The sequence below is a fragment of the Petaurus breviceps genome, unplaced genomic scaffold (genome assembly GCF_028583685.1).
Source record: "Petaurus breviceps papuanus isolate PSGF00001 unplaced genomic scaffold, PetGlider_PUasm1.0 182, whole genome shotgun sequence".
Lineage (NCBI taxonomy): Eukaryota > Metazoa > Chordata > Mammalia > Diprotodontia > Petauridae > Petaurus > Petaurus breviceps.
This window is the reverse complement of record NW_027185786.1, coordinates 683701-698932: the sequence shown is the minus strand read 5'-3', so window position 1 is coordinate 698932 and position 15232 is coordinate 683701. Positions and strand designations below refer to the sequence as shown.

The 15232-nt window shown below is 43.8% G+C and overlaps 1 gene segment (V, D, J or C); it reads left to right on the top strand.

The window, feature by feature from the left end:
- Nucleotides 1–7032: 7032 nt before the first annotated feature.
- Nucleotides 7033–7932, top strand: LOC138160752 (immunoglobulin kappa variable 3-15-like). The segment is given in 2 exon segments: nt 7033–7081; nt 7493–7932. Coding segments are annotated over 2 exon segments (489 nt in total).
- The last annotated feature ends 7300 nt before the right edge of the window (nt 7933–15232 follow it).

Here is a 15232-nt window from a genome sequence, read left to right as displayed (position 1 = left end):
AGTACTATATAAGTGATAGCTATTACCATTAGTGAAACTTCATCTTGATAATGCTGGAGCTCACACAGATGTCTAAAAGTGGAGGGAAGCTTCATAAAATTTCTTGTTAAATACTTTGGAATTGAGATGTTACTTTTTTTTCACCAGCATAAGTATTGTTTGTTACTTGTCACTCTATTCATGTGTTGTGAACAAAGGTAGAGAATACCACATAACCGTTCTGACGGGGTCTGCCATCAATTTATGTCACACAACCTCAAGTGGTCCCTCACTGCTGCCAGGAAATCCTCCTATACCTCCCTTATTATGTCACTATCCCACTCCCCACAGCAGCTCTTCTAAACCTCATCTTTCTTCTAACCTCACACCTACCCCAAGGCTCTCAGCTGAGAACTTTGCTTAGTATTTTACAAATAAAATTGAGACCATTTGCCAAGGGTTCTGGGGGGAGGAAGGGGGGGGCCCCAAAGGTAATGTGGTTTCTCAGAGACTATCTGCTAAAGTATGTGAAGCCTTAGGCCTCAGTTAGGTGACCTTGGGGGAAAAGCAAAACTCTGGAAATACCCTTGTCACCCCACCTGCCAAATAAGGGAATGTTAACAGAACAGCCAATCAATTTAAAAGATTACATGAGGAAGGGGAGGGTTGCAGTTTTCGGCTATATAACCCAGCTTTCACTTTTGTAAGGCTGCCTCCTCTCCCTGGATTTATTTTCCGGTGACTGGACCTCCTGCTTCTCGCAAGATTCTAATAAAACTTTGTACCTTCACTTTGAGAGGTCTCTGAGTAATCAATTTGGGTTAGGGTCTCTGTACCCCACACAGTTCCATTTTCTCCCTTCTCCCTCATTTTACATCACTCAGTTGCCTTCTGACACTATGTCCTCCTTCACCCCTTACGTGAAGAGGAGGCCTTACTCCTTACCAAGACTAACCCTTCTAGATGCACAAGGATCCCATTCCATCCCTTCTTCCCCAACAGATTGCCCCCTCTGTAATCCACATTCCATCACTTATTTTCAATATCTCCCTCTCTATTGGCTCATTTTATACTACTTAAAAGCATGCCCATGTCTCTCCCATGCTCAAAAACCCCTCACATCCTTCCATCCCTGCTATCATCCCATGTCTCCTCTGCTCTTTGTGGCAAAACTCCTTGAGAAGACTATCTACAATAGATGCCTCCACTTTCTTCCTTCTCACTCTCTTCTTAATACCCCTCACGATACAGCTTTTGACCTCACAACACCACTGAAACCATTCCCTCCAGTTACCAGTAATCTCCTCTTTATCCAGCGCAAAGGCCCTTTCTCAGTCCTCATCCTTCCTGACCTCTCTGCAGCCTCTGACACTGTTGATTACCCTCCTATTTGAATGCTCTGTTGTCTCTAGGTTTGGGGGACACCAATCTCTCCTGGTTCTCCTATCTAACCGATCACTTCTCAGTCTCTTCTGTTGGTCCTCATCCAGGTCACACTCACTTATTTTAGGTATCTCACAGGGCTGCATCCTGGATACCCTTCTCTTCTCCCTTTATATGGCTTCACTTGATCTCTTTGCCTTCTGTTGGTTCACTTATCATCTCTATGCTGATGATTCTCAACTCTCTCTATCCAGCCCTAACCTTTATGCCGACCTCCAGTCTTGCCTCTGCACTCACCTTTCAGACAACTTGAACTGGATGTCCAGTAGATGTCTTCAATCATCTTTCCTTCTAAACACTTCCCCCTTCCAAACTTTGAATACCACCATTCTTCCAGTCCCTCATCCTCCCAACCCAGGTATGGTCCTCAACTCACCACCATATTTCACCCCCCTGCCCCCAATACACAATCTGTTGACAAAGCCTAGCAATTTCACCTTTGTAACATCTTTCATGTATGCCCCTTTCCTCTGACACTCACCATTCTAGTGCAAGCCCTTCTCACCTCACACCTGGATTATTGCAATGACTCAATGATGAGTCTGTCTGCCACAAGTTTCTCCCTACTTCAGTCTATCCTCCATTCAGCCACTGAAGTCATTTTCCTAAAGAACAGTTTAAACCATGTCTCTCTCCTACTCAATAAATTTCAATGGCTTCCTGTTGCCGCCAGGATCAAATACTAAATCCTTTGTTTAGCATTCCAAGCCCTTCATAATCTATCTTCACCTCCCCCCCCCATACCTTTCTAGTCTTCTTACACCTTATATTCCCCCACCTTCCAGCCCCACTCATTAATCCAGTGACACTAGCTCCCTTGCTATTACGTGGACAAGGTATTCATTCCATCTCCCTGCTCTGGCTGTTTTTCTTGCTTTTCTCTATACCTAGAATGTTCTCCTTCCTTGTTTCCACCTACTCACTTCCCTGGCTTCCTTCAGGTCCCAATTAAAATCTCATCTTTTACAGAAAACTTTTCCCAGCCTCTCAGTTCTAGAGCCTTCCCTCTTTTACTTATTTCCTATCTATCTTGTCTATAGCTTGCTTGTACACAGTGTTTGCTTTTTGTCTCCCCTATTAGATTGTGTATTTCTTGAGAGTCGGCACTATCCTTTGCCTCTTTCAGTATACTCAGTGCTTAGCACAATGTTTAGTACATAGTAGGCAGTAAATAAATGTTGATTGATTGACCTTTCATTTAACCTTCTGGTAGACAACCCCTTTCTGTACTTGATGGTTTTGGTTCAAGACCTGCATTCATGGACCCCTTCTATCCTTTATCATTAGCCTCATCTTGTCCAGATCACCAGCCCTAGATAAATTCAATCATTGAAGATTTAAAACAGAAACCTAAGACCAGAAACCAAGGGGAAACTTTTCAATACATATGTATATATACTAGGGACTAGATTGCAGTATACTGAATGAGGCATAGATAGGCATGAACCCGCAGGAGGCAGCTCACAGAGCTGCTTTGACTGCTTCTGGGGAGGCTTGTGGATCACCATTGAACAGGCTCATTGATTCAGAATGACAGCAATCCTTGGGTTGTCCTTGCTCTCCTATTCTGTGAAGATGGCTGAAATGCTAGAGGAGGCTGCATCAAAGAAAAATCAGAGCAGGAATTTGTTTTACTTGACTATATATTTGTAATGAGTTTTGCTTTTCTTGGTGGAAATGGGGGAGAGAATTTGGAACTAAAAATAAAATAAAATTTTTTTAAAGATGAATGAGATGTGGGGAGGGAGGGAAATGGTTCAGAACTTAAAATGTAACCAAAAAAAATAAAAATTTTAAGACGGATCAGAAAAAATTGGCCACAAATCTCTGTCTCTCTGTCTCTGTCTCTGTCTCTGTCTCTCTCCCTCTCTCCTCCTTTTTCCCCTGAACTAGGTAAACAATATGTTTGACTGATTAAAGTAAGCTTGTTAACCCATTTTGAGTTGCTTTCCTTTATCAAAGCAGATCCAAGAACCTGTGAATTCAGCCACCCTGGGGACACTTGGGGCACTTGCTGCTACACCCCCATCATGCAGTAACCTCTCCTTCTTTGAGACTTATTCAATCCATATCTACCACCCAGTCAAAATCTGGATAGCTTTTGTCTGTTGATCTCTAAGATGCCCCACCTCCCCTCTGCCACCCTCTTTCTTCAATGAGTTCAGTGCCTGGCTCAGTCTTCTCTCCTCCTCAATTTCTGCCCTAATGCTAGGGGACTTACATATTGATACTCCCTCAAACTCCCTAATCTATCAGTTCTTCAACTTACTCATGTCACGTGATTAGTACCTCTACCCCACATCAGCTACATACAGAGATGGGCATATCTTTTATTTTTTACATCACCTACAAATATATCAGAAACTCCCTTACCTGGTGACAATCTATTGCTATTCCTCCTCTTCCTCTGCCTTGCAATGTAAAACCCTGTTCTTTGGATACCCCATGACCTCCAATCCCCTGACTCATCAATTATTTACTAAACTATCGCCTTGCACCAGCTACATTCATCTTGAGCTACGCTTCCCCATCTTGAGCCCTTGGTGGTCCAGTTCAACTCCACACCTTCTTCTTCTGGAGTCCCATCCCTCCTTATACTGTCACCAATATTGTCCTACTAGGCCTCACCCTTGGCTCACTCCCAGCATCCACTACCATGGCTCTTACATATATACTGGTAGAAGCTGGAGAAAACCAAGAAACTGCGACCACTAAAAATTCATGTTACCTAAACTCATATGGGCCCTAACTTCTGTAAAGCAATTCTTTTACATCTCCCAAATTAACCTACTATCCTATCCACTCACCACAACAGCTACGCCAAACCTTTTTACCAATTCTCGAACCTCCCATGGCTCCCCATCCCACCCCAACTCAGTTGACAATGTTGCTTCATATTTAACTGAAAAAAATTAAGAACATTTACCTAGAGCCTTCTCTTCCCCCTTCATTTTGTATCACTCAGAAGTCTTGTCCACTACCTCCTTCACCCCATCACAAAAGAGGTGCCCCTTCTCCTTGCCAAGGCAAACCCTTCTAGCTGCACAAATGATCCCATTCCATCCTTTTTCCTACTGATTGCTACAAACTGCTTCATGTTTTTGTTCTTAAGTCTCCACCTTCTAGGAAAGTATAGTAGTTTTTACTGTTTAAGTCTGTCAGTGTATGTCTATAAATGTCATGTTAAACATTTCTTTTGTTTGAAGGAACTAAATAACTGTCCCATACCTGATTTTTATTGTACATTGAGTATCATTCTACTCTCCCTCCTCGTCATTTTGAGAAAGGCTGCTTACAGAAAGATTTTAGTTTAGACTTGAAGGAAGCCAAGGAGGTCAGTAATCAGAGCAGAGAAAGGAGAACATTCCAGTTATGGGGGATGGTCAGAGAGAATTCCTGGAGTCAAGAGATGGGGCATATTGAGGACCATGTCACTGGATCAAAGGATAGTGGTATAATCAACAGAAGCAGAGGTAGGGTGGCTGTAAGCCAGAGACAAGAATTCAGAACAAAGGAATCGAGGTAGTAGATACAACTTCACAACCACACCCCAACTTGATGTTCTTGCCTTCAGCCCTCTCCCATTTGTTTGCTTGGGAGACAGGATTTTGAGGTGCTGAGGAGAACCTTGGTGCCTCAGACCACACTACTTCTGTGGGATTTTTGTGGTAGAGACCCCTGGAATAAATTGTTCACCATAGGATCCCTTCAGTGGGTTAAAGAGAGTTACAAGGGTTTTTCTAAGCCTATGTCAGATAAAGACTTGGGACAATGATGTGGTGACCTCAGAAAGACTAAAAGCTTAAGTTCTAATCAGCTATGCTCTGTGCTAAAGAGCCCATTTTTCCTATGAAGACTTCAGCTACATCTCAGCAAATAGCAGTGGAGAGAGGCTGTAGACGAGCCATAGAAAAGCAGCACACCACATAATGGGAAGTGGTAGGAACAACTTTCCCATAGGAGAACAAGGGGGATGCAATGCCAAGCAGGGGCCCAGCTAGGTCAAGCGGGGAGCAAACCCAGAAGACGCTGGTGGCCTGGCAGCTTCACAGGTATGACATGCCCTTCCATACGTCATCCACATGGTCATCTCACCTAGACTTTGCTCCAGGCTTATGGGAAATGTTCTATCGTGACTTTTCTTACCCGGCTGTTTCATTAAATATCTTTTCTCTGAACTAATTATGTCTTCAAGCTGATTAGTTAATGTAAACATCAGCAGACACTTGTAAACTATCGCTATGAGTGAATGTGAACTAACAGAGTACCTTGAACTCGAGATAGCATTTCGGGGGGGGGGGTCTATGTTCAAGTGAGGTGCCCCCAGGTGTATTTCATAGAGAAGCAAGTGGAGGGGTAGGTATTCTGCAATTATGGAATACTAACTTTGATGTGCTGAGTATAAGTGAAGCAATTCAGCAGGAAGTTGAAAACATTATTCTGGACCTTTTGGTGAAGATTAGGGGTGAAGGGATAGATGTGGAAGTCCTGATTACAGCAATACTGAAAACCATGAGAGTGGATTATCAGAGGTATCACACAACCCAAAGGCTGCAAGAAGCCAGCAAAACTCCCATGTAAAATCAGAACCAGAATAAAATGTTATTGAGAAATACTTAACAAAATATGTATACAATAGTATGTAGATGTTAATTTGTGGTTCTCTAAGTCAATAGTTTCTATTTGAGAATCTGCAAAATTTGAGATATTTGCAGGAATAAGTTTCTATTTGAGTTTGATGTTATTGGATTAGATCACTAGAAAGAAAATACAGAAAATGAGACCAAAGACAGGTCACACATCAGGGGTAGAAGAAGGATAATGGTCCAGGAAAGCAGAAAGTAGAAATGGGGGGGGGGGAATGGTCCTATGTTGAGTCCAATGGAGAGGTCAAGAAAGATCAGGACAGAAAAGAGCTCACTAGAATTTAGTGACTTTGCAAGGAGATGTTTCAGTAAAGTGGCATAGATGGAATCCAAAAGTACAGGAGTCAAAGGATTGATTAGTGGAGACAGTGGGAATAAATTATGCTTTCTAGAAGTTTATCAGCCAAGTGAGGGAGAGATAAACTCCATATGTTCAAGAAGCAGCAGGCTTAAGGAAATAATATTTTAGGATGAGATGAGTTTATTGTGGGCTGGGAGAAAAGACAAACAACATTGCCTCCTTCCAGCCCCCAAATCCAGCATTCAGAGTCTAGCAGCAGGGGAGTCTTGAATAGAAGGAAAGGGAATATGGTGGAGGGGAGGCTTCCAACAGGGAAGGGGGGGGCGTTGGGGGAAGGGGAGCTATCGCTGATCTTCCTCCTGTTTACCTCTCCTGGTCAAATCCCAAAGTTTGGCTATTCTGTCTGCCCGCTAAGTGCCAGCAGCTCTGCCGTCGCCAGAGGGAGCTCTCTTTCCTCATTTGCTAAAGCTCCTAGTACCAGGACCTGCTCAAGGAATAAACAGCCCAAATTGTGAGTTTCAGAAGCTTGGCTCCTCTGAGACCTCAGTACATACCGAGTTGCTTTGCATACTCCTCCCAATAAAGGTAGGTCCCTTCAGCTCAGGAGTCTGGATAAAAAGCCATCTCAGTTTCTCATTAACTCTAGCAGCGCTGCCTTTGAAGATGGTGTCCCCTACCCAGCTCCTGGGTTTGTTACTGGTCTGGATCCCTGGTAAGAGACAGAGAGATGGAAGGAGAGGACGTGGGAGGGAAGCAGACCCAAATCCCTTGGCCTCTGTCTGAACCCATAGGGGAATGGTAAAGGGAAATAAAGAAGGGAAGGAGAAAGAGAGGGAAGGAGAGAAAAAGGAAGAGAAGGAGGAAGGGAGGGAGGGAGCAAGAAAGGCAGGGAAGGAGGGAGGAAAGAAAGCAGGAAAGAAGGGAGAGAGGAAAGAAAAGGAGGAAGGAAGGAAAGGAGGGAGGGAGGAAGAAAAGGAGGAAGGAAAGAAAGAAGGAAGGAAGGAAGATGAGGTTATATTGACAATAAGTGCTCTGAGCTTGGTGGACCATAAGAGAATGAGAAGGTATTGTGAGGCTGATTTCATTCTGAATCTTCACTGTTTGGATGTGTTTCTGATTTCAGACTCCATGGGACAGATTGTTGTGACTCAGTCTCCAGCTTTGGTCTTTGCATTTCTGGGGGAGACTGTTAACATTACCTGTAGAACCAGTAAGAGTGTGACTGAAGAGGGAGGCTTTCATTCCCTCCACTGGTACCAGCAGAAGCCAGGACAAGCTCCTAGACTGATCATGTATGGGGCATTTAATCCCGTCTCTGGCCTCTCACCCAGGTTCAGAGCCCATTATGATGATCTCTTTGGCGATGATTTCACTCTCACAATACTGAGTGTGGAAGCTGAAGATGTTGGAAATTACTATTGCCAACAGGGTTTTAGTGGCCAGCACCACAGTGTTTCAACCCTGGACAAAAAGCTCCAGACCAACTTATTTGCTGTCCCACCTGCTTCCCCTTCCTCCTCTAAAAGCTCCAGCAGGTCTCCAGGGAAAGGCTCTCAACTTTAAGTCTTAAGCCTTTCACAGCTGTCATTGCTGTTGTGTGCTTTAGAATGTGGTAGCCATCATCACCCTAGTCCTAACTCCAAGCTCCTCCTCATGCTTGGCCAATGAGGGCAGAGCCAAATCTAACTCCCCCAGGATCAATTTTCTTGGGGTACGTTGGACTCACAGTCCCCAGGAACAGAGCTGAGGTCATTTCTCCTAATCCATTAATAAAACTGAAGCTTTATTTCCCAACCCTGCCCATTCACACTATTGACTCACATTCATTTGTAGTCAGATGTAGTGCCTTCACCCCAAAACGTAGATCTCCCCAAACACAACTCCAGGTTTGAGGCACATTGTGGGTATAAGTCAGCATCCACTCAAAACCATAACTCACAACCCACCAACCCACCTCCATCCAAAAGTAGGTGCTTAAAAATTTTTGTTAGAGGCAGGTAAGTGGTGCAGTGAATAGAGCACTGACCTGGAAGTCAGGAAGACCTGAGATCAATTCCGACCTCAGACTCTTGACACTAGCTGTGTGACCTTGGACAAGTCACTTAACCCCAATTACCTTGTCTTCCCCCCTCCAAAAAAAAAAAAAGTATTTGTTGATTGTGAGGTCAGTTTCATTGCCCTGAACAATGGTTGGCTCTTCCCCAACAGTCACAGACTATGCTGAGAAATCTGTGACTATGGCCCATGCTTACATATTATGTTTCTGGTTTTCAACAAATGTGCCCAGCTCCCATAAAACCATTCAAGGTTTTTGGTTTTTAAATGGTGTCAGGAATAGGGGTGGTCAATATTTTCACTCCAGAGAAAAATCAGAACCTAAAAGATTTCTAGGAGTCCATTAACAAAGGACGGAAACTCAAGGGGAAGTCAAAATAGCCGATGAACGATGCACACTTTTCTCTCTCTGAAGAATGCTACTTTTCTTCGAGGGTCTTCCAGCCATGCTCAGTGCCGTGGCGTGGTTTTGATTCCCCTCGGAAGGCAAATAAATCTGAAGTGGTTGGTTGGTGCACACCATAACATTCTCAGGAATCTCTCTCACAGGAACCCACGATGTTTCCCAAAGATTGACGCGGCCAGCCTGTCCTGCGGGGTGGGCTCGCCTGGATTTAAAAACTGACTTCCCCCAAATAAAAAAAAAAAAAAGATGCCCTTCTAAACCTAATCTGCGTTATTAGCGCTTTCTCCACCAGTCGAGCCCTCCTTTGTGGGTAGGCAGGTCTCTGGATTTCCAGGGTGTAAATGCCACCCCCGCCCCACGCTGGCTGCATTTGAGCTCCCCGTGGGTGTTTCCACCCAGCCCCGCACGCGCTGAGGCCTAGATGATCGCGGCGGCAGAGCCCTCGGATCTTTTCGTTGGACCGAGCCTCCTCTTCCCGGGGTCTGCCCCGAGTGCTGGGGGCGGGACCGAAGGGAAGGAATCGTAGTTAGACGCTCCCAGGACCAGGTGCGGTGCTGTTCGTTCAGGTTTTCAGCCGTGTCTGACTCATGAGCCCATGAGGGTTTTTTTTTTTTTTTTGGGGGGGGGGGGGGGGAGGGAGCAAAGATACCGAAATAGTTTGCCATTTCCTTCTCCTGCTCATTTTACAGATGAGGAAACTGAGGCAGACAGGGTGAAGTGATGTGACAGCGAGGCAGGACTCACACTCACGTCTTCCTGCTTCTAGGTACAAAATTCTATCTTCTGCACTGTCTAGCTGCCTCTGGCATCACTCACTGTAGATTTGTGTATCTGTAATGGTGGAATATCTACCTGGAAGGGACCTTAGAGATGAAATACGGACATTTTTTTGCATTCAAACCTTCATATGAGAAACTACTGCAAAGTCAAGTCAAATCAAGAAGCAGTTATTATGTTCCTACTATGTGCCAAACCCTTTGCAAAATACTGGGATTCAAAACTAGACAGAAACAATCCCAGTCCTCATTACAATCTAATGTAGGCAGCAATATACAAGCAATTATGTACAAACAAGATATTTCCAGGATAAATTGGAGAAAATCTAAGAGGGAAAATGCTAGGATTGAGGGGAACCAGGAAACACCGCCTGCTTGCGGAAGATGGGATTTTAACTGAGACTTGAAGAAAGCCAGGAGGCAGCAAGGAGGAGGCAGAGTATTCTAGGTGTGGGGACAGCTAGTGAAAAGACTCAGAATCAGAAAATGGAGTCTAGTTGCAGAAACAACAAGGCCACTGCCACTAGATCAAAGAGACAGATCAGGGAGTAAGATGTAAGAGGACTAGAAGGGTGGGAGGGGGCTAGGCTATGAAGGGCTTTGAATGCCCAACGGAACATTTTATATTTGCTCCTGGAGGCAATAGGGAGCCCCTGGAGTTTCTTGACTGACGTGATCAGCCCTAACTTTTAGGAAAATCGCTTTGTTGAGTGAATGGAGGAGGGACTGAGTGGGGAAAGATTTAAGGCAGGCAGACCCACCTTCAGCTGTTGCTGTAGTCCAGGTGTGAGGTGATGAGGGGCTGCTCTTGAGGGCTGGCAGTGTCAGAGCAGAGAAGGAGGTGTATTTGAGAGATGTTGCAAAGGTAAGATCGACAGGCCTTGGCACCAGCTTGGATATTGGGGAGGGGGATGAAAGACAGTAAGGAATCCAGTAAGAGACTGGAAGGATGGTGCTGACCTCAACAGGAATAGGGGAGGTAGAAAGGGGAAAGGTTTAGGGGGAAAGTTAATGAGTTCAGTCTTAGATATGTTGAGTTTAATATGTCCACTGGACATTCAGTTCCAGATGTCAATCTATCTTCTAGGTACAAAATTCTATCTTCTGCACTACCTAGCTGCCTCTGGCATCACTCACTGTAGATTTGTGTATCTGTAATGGTGGAATATCATACCTGGAAGGGACCTTAGAGATGAAATATGGACTTTTTTTGCATTCAAACCTTCATATGAGAAACTACTGCAAAGTCAAGTCAAATCAAGAAGCAGTTATTATGTTCCTCCCATGTGCCAAACCCTTTGCAAAATGCTGGGATTCAAAACCAGGCAGAAACAACAACCCAGATGGCTCTGGAGGAGAAAATGAGGCTTGTGACTTTGCCCAGGCCTCCCTCACTTAAATGCAATTCCCTTACAGGTCATGGCATCACCCTCCTGACATCATGGTCCTCTTCCAGAATGAAAGACATACAACAAGAAAATCACAGGCACCATCCTCAGCTAAAGAGGAGAGTGGAGGTGTGGGAGGCTAGAGGAAAGAAAAAAAATTATTGGTATAGCTTCTGTGGAAATTAATTAGGAAGGGACAAAAACATTGCCTTGCTGTAGTGAGCATCTACTTCAATTTTGATAATATGAATTTATAATGTATTCAGTTGGCACAGTTGTGTCTTTCTCTGTTTGGCAGTATGTGAGCAGAAGAGGAGATGAGTATGTAATGAATAAATGCAATAAAGGTAAACTGAGGTAACACTCTGAGTAAAATTAGTTTATTAACAGTGATGCATATAACTATTTTAAAAAAGAGTGAGTCAGGGGCAGCTAGGTGCTGCAGTGAGTAAAGTGTCAGCCCAGAGTCAGGAGGACCTGAGTTCAGATCCAGCCTCAGACACTTAACACAAAAAAACTAGCCATGTGACCTTGGGCAAGTCACTTAACCCCAACTGCCCTCCAAAAGGCAAAAAAAAAAAAGTGGGTCAGACTGGCCACCTGTAATGGCAAACAAAATTGTACTTAGCTCCTTGATTCAGTTTTTCCAGTGTCTTTGAGCCTTGCCTGTGATTATATCAAGTGAAAGGGGCCTAAACATCTGATCCAGGAATCAGGCTGTCCTTGATAAGTTAGCCCTGGGTTTTCCAGTGGCCAGTCCATACTGTTTAGTCCTGGTTTTCTCTGTGATACAGGTGTAAATCAGAGCTTGCCTGATATCCTGAAATCCAGGGCTCTGCCCTGTTCTGGGATGTTAGCCAGAAGGTGTTAACTCACCCATACATTTTAGATACTATTCATATGGCTTGGAAACCAGCAAGGACAAGATTACCATCAAGGCCTACTTGACATCACTGTCTGGCATCTTGAAACTGAACAAAGCAGTATTAGAAAACTTAGTGACCTATAATTACCTTCTTTGTTTCATTACTCTATAAAAACCTTACTCATGGTATCAATAAATGGAGTGCATTGATGAATCTCACTTGGCCTATGATTTCAAGTCACACTTTCACAGTCTTACCCATCATTTTAGAGCTGGCATAAGAAATCACCTAAAGTGAACCCTACAATCAAGTCTTTGTTAGAAACAGAACCTTTGAAGCCCACAGTGGGAGGAATTTGCCAAAGACAGGAAAAGGAAGAACATAAGAGTAAGGGTGGAACAGGAAAGAAGAGAAAAAATAAAAGCTCAAGCTGGGACTGAGCAAAACTAGGAGGAAGGACAGCTATGGTGCTGGCACTCTGTTTTGTCTGTGTTGATTTCACAGGCAGAAAGTGAATTGATTATGGCGACAGCAACACGTGTGAGTATTGTTGTAACTCTGCTAAGCTTCATGTGTGGAAGTGGACTGGGAACTGGGAGCTGCCTACCTGTGAATCCAGGTGGAGGATGGGTGAATTCAAACAAGAGCTGGGAGCATGGAAGAGGGACCATGGAGTCTGGGAGTCAGCCTTGATTCAAGATGAAAGGACCTCTACTTGGATGCTTAGTGCTCACTGACAAGGTTAGACAATGTGATCTAGGGGTAGGAGACCTTTGTACTTTGTACTCCTTAAGGATGATTGAGTTAAGGATGATTGGAAACCAGTCTCCAATCAAGATGAAAGGAGACTTTAGATGGGCGCTTTAGATTGATTGATTCAGATTGTGACTTACTGAATGATATCTTTTGTTTAATAATATGTTGCCACTTTAGTAATAAGTTGTTATGTTGTATCACTGAATGTTGTACTTTGGTTTCTGTGAATGTTTTGCTGTTGAATAGAGAGTTTCACTATATTATGTGATCACAACCTTAAAGTTATTCACAGCTGCAGTCTTCAGGAGAGCTGCTTGTGCTTGGCTTTACAGCATGGTCAGTAAGGCCAGTAGCCCCAATGAGAAGGAGGGGCCTTCTTTATTTTCATGCAGGAAGGGAGGGTGAATGAGTAATTTAGGAACATTACAATTGGCTGTACAAAGAAAAGTGGGTTGGCATTTAGGTCTGACTAATCGTGTGTGCCCTTCAATGATGAAGGAATGTTAATTGTTTTGTGGGACTCATTTGCCTCTTGTAATCTTTGTTAGGAGATCAGTACCATCTGCTGCTTGGAGGGGATAAAATCTCCCCCAATTTCACAAGAACAGGCAAGGACAGACAATACGTCTTTTGGGGGATGGGACCCCGTTGCTTGGGGCTTAGGGACAACAGGCAAGCGTCCTAGGGTCTAACTGCATGAGTGATATTATCATTCCCTTTCAGCCATACCTTTCAACTAATTTGGAGGGAAAACTACATTCCTGAGCAAGGTGAGTTTAGGCATATACAAACTAAATTATAAAAATCAATACAGTGAAAATCTTTTTATCTTTTCACACGTGGTATGAATAATCCAGGGCTGAGGTTTGTCCAGAGAGGAACACTTAACAGGACAAGGGGTTTGAGAGTAGAGAATGGTGTGGAGCCGAACTGAGTCCAAAGAGTTGAGTTTGGGGATGGGAGGAAAGTGAAATCAGAGCAGAGCTAAAAGTGCTGAGGAGGGAGGAAGAACGAGATATAGGGAGAGATGAAATGTTAGGTTATGTCAGGGGGCTTTATTAAGGTCATGTAATACTTGTGGGTGATGGTGAGGTCCAAAGTGTTTGACTGGGTCAAGTGAAGAAAAAGGTAGATCATGGCATTTAAGGAAACTGAGGAATTGGGAGGTTGGGGAACTTGAGGGAAAATCAATATCGATGTTGAAGTCCCCTGGTATAAAGCCAGAATCTGGGGAAGAAGAGAGGACAATGAGTCAGATACTGAATTCCTTAAGAAAAGAGAGCTGGTACCCAGCAGCTATCAGGATGTGGATTGGTTTTAACAGAGTGAACTTCAGAGGAAAAAGAAATTATTAAGAGTGATGGAAGTGGAAGGAGGGAGTGAGGAGGATTCTCATTTTTTTCTTCTAGGACAGTGTGTTGGGGGTGTGAGTGAAGGTTCACACAGTGCTGGAGAGGATGGCCAGATATGTACAGTTGTTGGGGTGACCTAGATCTCAGTGAAGGCAAATAGACAAAAAGAGCATAAGAGAAAGGTCCAGTGCCATGGGCTGCTCAGTGTCCAGCACTTAGCATGATCCGGAGACACGAATAAGAAATGACCAGGCCATGTGGGTAGTTCAAGGAAGAACAATGAACTCCATTTATTGGTTCTTAGGACAAGGTTTTTATAGAGCAATGAGACAAAAGAAGACTCAAGTATTCTTATCGTTATCTTAGCCTGCCATATCCTGGAAGTAGCACGGAATAGATAATGTGATAAGGATTTGTTATCTAGGAGACTAAAGTCTTAGGGTAAGACCTTTGACCTAGGCCTCAGGTACCTGCTAATGCAGCCGCAGTCATAAACAGACACAATTGAGAGCAAACTTCAAAGCCGAAGCTGCAATCCTCAAAAGACATCACGTTTAGAGCTGACCACCCAAAGATACCTGAGTGCAGAATCAAATATTTTAACTCTTAGTAACTAAAATCTTGGGGTATAGCCTATTGGTCTCAAATAACATCTTGATAAGTGTAACCCATAACAAAGAACTCAGGAGCTAACTTAACAAAAAGTTGCATCTCAAAGAGGTCTTGGATATTAAAGTCCGCTCTCATTGGGTAATTGTCTGAGTCCTGGATCAGGCCTGTTTGGATCCCAACAGTTCAGAAAGAAGGGAAGTTTGCTTGCTATAGAATGGTAATTCCAGTGAGCACAGTGGAAAAGGTGTGTAGGGTTGGAGTGGGACATCATTGGGGTAGGGGAGAAGATGATGGAAATGGGAGAATGGAAGGTGGGGACTGAACATAGTTTGTTCCTATATATAATTAATATGGAGGGGAGGGTGATGATAAGGAACACCCCTATAGAGGGAGAAGAAGAGAAACAGGTGGTGGGAGATTGTTAGGCATAATGGGAAGGGTGAATGGCCAATGAATGATAAAGTTCAGTCTCCCAGTAGAGTTATTGCTGAGGGTTAGGACAACCCAGACTCACGCACCATCCAGTGTCCTCTGCTATTCAGGAGAACTTGGCTTTTGTTTGGCAAAGGACCTAGAGAGAAAAATGTCAATGAGAGAAACTGATCATAATCCTGAATGATAATAACACTCTAACATAACATAACATAACATT